General features: G+C 38.4%; 1 protein-coding gene across 3 annotated transcripts in view; it reads right to left on the bottom strand.

The window, feature by feature from the left end:
• Positions 1-541: 541 nt before the first annotated feature.
• Positions 542-5,823, bottom strand: part of LOC107094648 (tubulin beta-1 chain-like) — a 13,846-nt gene continuing 8,564 nt past the window's right edge. Inside the window, exons 1-7 of one of the 3 annotated variants that reach the window (XM_015390403.1) lie at positions 3,914-4,074; positions 3,562-3,670; positions 3,063-3,173; positions 2,265-2,509; positions 1,819-2,141; positions 1,400-1,744; positions 542-1,332 (exon numbers count right to left, since the gene is read on the bottom strand). In XM_015390403.1, coding sequence (XP_015245889.1) covers positions 1,185-1,332; positions 1,400-1,744; positions 1,819-2,141; positions 2,265-2,509; positions 3,063-3,173; positions 3,562-3,670; positions 3,914-3,970 — 1,338 coding nt within the window. In that variant the 5' untranslated portion in view covers positions 3,971-4,074 and the 3' untranslated portion in view covers positions 542-1,184. Of the gene's footprint in view, positions 1,333-1,399; positions 1,745-1,818; positions 2,142-2,264; positions 2,510-3,062; positions 3,174-3,561; positions 3,671-3,913; positions 4,075-5,823 lie in introns of those variants that run through there. The other 2 variants (XM_015390411.1, XM_015390420.1) reach the window with 2 other exon arrangements.

The following is a 5,823-nucleotide window of genomic DNA, read 5'->3' as shown; positions in this document are numbered from 1 at the left end:
TCCGGTTATTGAAATGCAAGCTTTCCACATTTACCAACCCTGAAAATAAAGTTATTTTCATACTCCATTTCAAGTTCTTTATATATCATTTTCAAAGATTGCAGATAAACCAGTTTTCGGTTTCCAGTCGGCTTAAATTGTGATATAAAAAATCTGAAGAGTAAAATGAGAATGAAGAGCATTCACAGCCTGTTCATTTTCATATGGGGTTAATTTGACTGACAAATATGGAGGAAGGAAGTCTTCCAGACCAGTAGCACCCAATACGTTTTTCCATCGACTATTAGAAACTGCGCTCTTATTTCAAACATTTTCCACTAAACTAGTATGTAGATCTATATCGCTAGAAGGCATAAGAACCATCATGACAGTTTAGTTTTACATTCTACCAATTTAAAATTTTTCTCTCAGCCCTGCTCACCTCTGGTATATCTACTCCTGAGAAGCTGAAATTAAAGAAATTGATGGGTAAGATTTTTACTGGAGCTTGTGTAAAAGGAGGCATATATAATAAAAAAAAAAAAAAAAAAACTTACACAGGTCCAAGTCAAAAACCTTCATTTGAATTTTATTAACAGTGAGCAGTAATGAATAGAGGAGCAACTGTAAAGCCAAGTTCAATTGCACTGCAGCTCAGGGAACTACTATTTATTTGTCCTTGAAAATATTTTAATCTCAGAAGCTGTCAAAAAAACAGAACTAGCAGCTTTGAAGTTATGCAAACAGTCAACATGAGCCAGATTTGACTGGAGGAGTTACAACATGCATAAAAACTCTTGAATAATGTTGAAATAAATGACAGGCCAAATGAGGACAAAGTACAGAGCCCATAAAAGGACAAGGAGGGGGAAAAAAAAGAACTATTGCGAGATCCTGCAATACTTTTGCAGGATCTCGCAAAAGTTTATTTTTTCCCCTCCATGTCCCTTTAGGGGCTCAGTAACTAGTGTTGCGCTGATGCCATTTTTTTGTGAATCCAGTAGTGTCAGTTTTACTGGTTTAAAATATTTCCCAAACAACATTTAAACATTTTAACAGGTCTACAGGTAGGCCCAAGAAAATCCATAAACTCAAGTAACTATGTGAATCACTTTGAAGTATTTAAACTTGAACAGAGCAACAACAACAAAAAATTTCCCCCGGTTTTAACTGTTGAGTTGGAGGAAAACGAACACGATGGCTGCTCAGGCCAGTTCTTCTTCACCCTCTTCTTCAAACTCTCCCTCCTCCTCAGCGGTGGCCTCCTGGTACTGCTGATACTCGGACACCAGGTCGTTCATGTTGCTCTCGGCCTCAGTGAACTCCATCTCGTCCATGCCCTCACCGGTGTACCTGTAACAAGACAACTTCAGTATCCACGCCAGGCCTTAACACAGCGGTGCTTCTGTGTTCTACTCACCAGTGAAGAAAAGCCTTGCGGCGGAACATGGCAGTAAACTGCTCTGAGATGCGCTTGAACAGCTCCTGAATGGCTGTGCTGTTCCCAATGAAAGTGGCAGCCATCTTGAGGCCGCGTGGCGGGATGTCACAGACTGCCGTCTTAACGTTGTTGGGGATCCACTCTACAAAGTAGCTGCTGTTCTTGTTTTGCACGTTCAGCATCTGCTCATCCACTTCCTTCATGGACATGCGGCCTCGGAAGATGGCAGCGACTGTGAGGTAACGGCCGTGCCGTGGATCACAGGCTGCCATCATGTTTTTGGCATCGAACATCTGCAAGGTGAGCTCGGGAACCGTCACAGCCCTAGAAAAGAGATTTAATTATAGCAGTTTATGGGACCGACTAGCACACTATGGATGTGGGGGCAGCCTCCTCACCTGTACTGCTGGCTGCCACGGCTCGTCAGGGGGGCAAAGCCTGGCATGAAGAAGTGTAACCTGGGGAACGGCACCATGTTGACAGCGAGTTTCCTCAGATCGGCGTTAAGCTGGCCAGGGAAGCGCAGGCAGGTGGTTACGCCGCTCATGGTGGCTGAAACCAGGTGGTTCAGATCACCGTAGGTGGGTGTGGTGAGCTTCAATGTACGGAAGCAGATGTCATACAGGGCCTCGTTGTCAATGCAGTAGGTCTCATCAGTGTTCTCAACCAGCTGGTGGACAGACAGGGTGGCATTATAGGGCTCCACCACAGTGTCTGAAACCTGCCACAGAAAGAGGAATAAAAGACGACACAAAGAGGACAATGGAAGCGAGGTTAAGATTTGAAGGAAGCAGCTGTAGGGCAAAGCTTCATATCAGGAAATATTTGAATGCAGGATATAAACCTTAGGCGATGGCACAACGCTGAAAGTGTTCATGATGCGGTCTGGGTACTCCTCTCTGATCTTGCTGATTAGAAGCGTTCCCATGCCAGATCCAGTGCCTCCTCCGAGGGAGTGAGTCAGCTGGAAGCCCTGCAGGCAGTCGCAGCTCTCCGACTCTTTCCTCACCACATCCATGACTGAGTCCACCAGCTCAGCTCCTTCAGTGTAGTGGCCTTTAGCCCAGTTATTACCAGCACCACTCTGGCCTGTTACAAATCAATACATCATGCAAAAGAAAAAAGAAAAGAAAAAGTCAGCTTTAGTCAGACAGACTTCATTGAGAGATGTCTTTGGGGGCTGCTATAACCAGTAGTCATAGGTGAAACCAATTGAAAATATTTATTGACACGTCTTAAGAATGCCGCTCCCACCTGACCCCACATCTCCGACAGAAAAAAAACAAAAAAAAAACAAAAACAAATCGCTCTCCTTTAAACAGCTGGATGCTATGATAACCATAGCACACTCCTAGGAATCCCTAAGCGTGTTGATTCATGTCATGCTAATATACAAGTTTTATCAAGCATGTTCCATCAGCGTTAATCTGACTGTTTAACACTTAAAGAAATGCATCCCTTTGAAAAAAAAATAGCATAAATGAGATGATATCACATTATTTCCTATTCAGTCATTTTTTATATTAACATTTAAACATCCAGGTGATTTTGTGGTTGTTTATTAGAAAAGCACTGCAGACATATTAATATTTTTGTTTCATGTGGAAGCATTAATTGTACTTCCTTAGAGTGATATACTCACCAAAAACAAAATTATCAGGTCTAAACACCTGTCCATAGGGACCAGACCGGACAGAGTCCATCGTGCCTGGCTCAAGGTCCACCAGCACAGCGCGGGGGACATACTTTCCACCTAGAACAAGGGAAGAAAAACTAACATTTAAAAGAACAGTATGCAGAATATTACAAGTGCCAACAAATTGTTAATGAGAGAAAAATCTAATATATTTCTACATGTTGCAAATGTGAATTCATTTGACATGTACACCTCTAAACTGCCCTTATCAGTAGCATTCGTTTGATGTAATTAAAAGCCGATGAGCTCTTTTTTTTTTTTTTTTGGGAGAAAATGCTAGCAACCGTTAGCTTCGGATTTTGTGTGCCTTGGAAACAGCTTCTTAGTAACCACTGGATCCAAAGCAGATGATATCAGGGCTGTTTGATGGCCGCTGGCTGTATGGCTTATTTTTTTCCATTGATATATCGAACTTCATCCATCAATTAAAGCACAAAGGACAAACCTGCCGCCTCGTTGTAATACACATTAATTCGTTCTAACTGCAAGTCACTGTCTCCATGGTATGCTCCGGTTGGGTCAATGCCGTGTTCGTCGCTTATCACCTCCCAAAACTAAAACAGAAGAAAGAAAAAAAATGCACTGTTAAAGGAATAGGTTAAGCAGCTGGAATTACCAAACATAAACCTAAATAACGGAAACCAACATCTATAGATAGCTTTTAGCCAAAGGCTACGTTAGCGTTTAACCGCTGAGCTAGCTAACACGAATTTAGCAGCCTTCGCGCGCTGAATGTACATTTTTAAGACGATTTCCCAATGAATTTAGCGACTGGAAAAACATGAGAATGTTCTAACCTTTGCTCCAATCTGATTGCCGCATTGGCCAGCTTGAAGATGGACAATTTCCCTCATTTTTATGGAAATAAATGCGTTCTGGTAGCTCACGATGAAAGTTTTGCCTACTGCGTAGTGCTCCCGTTGAGGATTAAGAAACGTTGCTCAACGGTTTATATATCTTAAACCCGATTGGCTAAACGGTTGTCACTCAAATCGTAAACGGCAACTGATTGGTCAGCGCTTGCTTCAAATATTGAAGAGAGCGGCGGGTATACCAGTTAAAACCAGTTACCTCACTGATTTTCATTAATTTATTTTTTTTATTTAAATGTAAAATGTAAGCGCGATCTCTGTAGGTTTTATTCCGGTGCAGCGTGCAAAAAAATTATCAAAGTAACGATAATTAAAAAGAATGTAAAAAAAAAAAAAAAAAAAAAAAAAATACGATTTGCTAACTGTGTAGATTGAGATTTTATGAAGTACGTGGAACTCATTTCAGGTGAAAAATTTAGGGGAGTCCGTTCATCTCCGCACTGACTGCATGCTCCGTTCTCAGGAGCCACTTATCAATCCTTTCATAGACATACACATAAAAGTAGACCCCGCATTGACTTTCGCATTCAATTTTTGACGTAATTTAATATAAAATTACCTTTTCCTATAAAACTAAAAAAGAACTGATAAATGCAGCTGTTTTTTTATTTGTTTTGAAAAAACATTTACCAGATGAAAACTGCAGCTATCACCTTACTGTTTTTAAATTATCAGAAAAACAGAAATTGTAAACATATACATATATATATATATATATATATATATATATATATATATATAAAATAGAAAATACGTTTATTGTCCGACAGTGAGTAAATTGTGGTGTTACTGCAGCAAAATATTACAGCAAAGGTGATCACACAGATATGGACCTTAAAAAGTGTATAAACATAACAGAATAATTGACAGTTGCAAAAACCTAACAAAAATAATAATAAATAAAATACTGTACTGAACAGTGTTTTACATATAATGACAAAAATGCACATAAATGTGCATTTGAAAAACATAATCTGTGGACATTTTTACAGTATATTTATCTATATATATTTATAGATACATATAGATATATATATAGATATATCTATATATAGAGAGAGAGACATATATCTCTATATATAGAAATATATATAGAGATATATTTACATAGAGTGAGAGAAATGTGTATATATATTTGTGTATACCTGTATAAATGTGTTTATGTATATAGTAAAAAAAAAATAATTGTCTTCGCTTTGCAACATACTTAAATCCTATCAGAGTATTCTATTGCTCTTAGCCCCAATAAGAATATTTAAATATACTGAACCATTTGTTTGTTTTCTGCAAAAAAATGAAAATAAATAACCGTGAAAATTAGTTCAATATTCAGCGATTTAAAGTAGATCAAAATTGATCCTGTTCCTGCTGAACACATTACAGTGTGCGGACCTGTTGACCGCCTCAAGATGGCGCCACCAAATCACGTAAGGGCTCATCGGCGAAAGCGGTCGATGTTCATTCTTCACACATCTGCAACACGCCGACAATTGGATTCAATGTCCTTTAGTCAGAATCCGAATTAAAATTAGCGTCCATGTTTTGTGAAAGCTTGTTTCTAAGTTGCTAAATAGGTATGAAATCCTGGCAAGATTTCCACCGGTGGTTGAGTAATAAAGGTATTGGAATCGGACAATTTAATAAAGATATTTTTTTTTTCCGGAGAAAAAAATTTCCTTTTGATAAATATTAGCCTATGATGGGTTTTCACCTATCATAAAATAAATAAAAATAAACAAAAAAAATTATCCAGAGAAAATAGTGTGGAATGTTTTTGTCTTTCATCATAATATATATATATATATATATATATATATATATATATATATATATAT

Source organism: Cyprinodon variegatus, unplaced genomic scaffold, assembly GCF_000732505.1.
Source record: "Cyprinodon variegatus isolate N-32 unplaced genomic scaffold, C_variegatus-1.0 Scaffold21, whole genome shotgun sequence".
Lineage (NCBI taxonomy): Eukaryota > Metazoa > Chordata > Actinopteri > Cyprinodontiformes > Cyprinodontidae > Cyprinodon > Cyprinodon variegatus.
The sequence above is the reverse complement of the archived record's forward strand: the minus strand, read 5'-3'. Positions and strand labels throughout refer to the sequence as shown.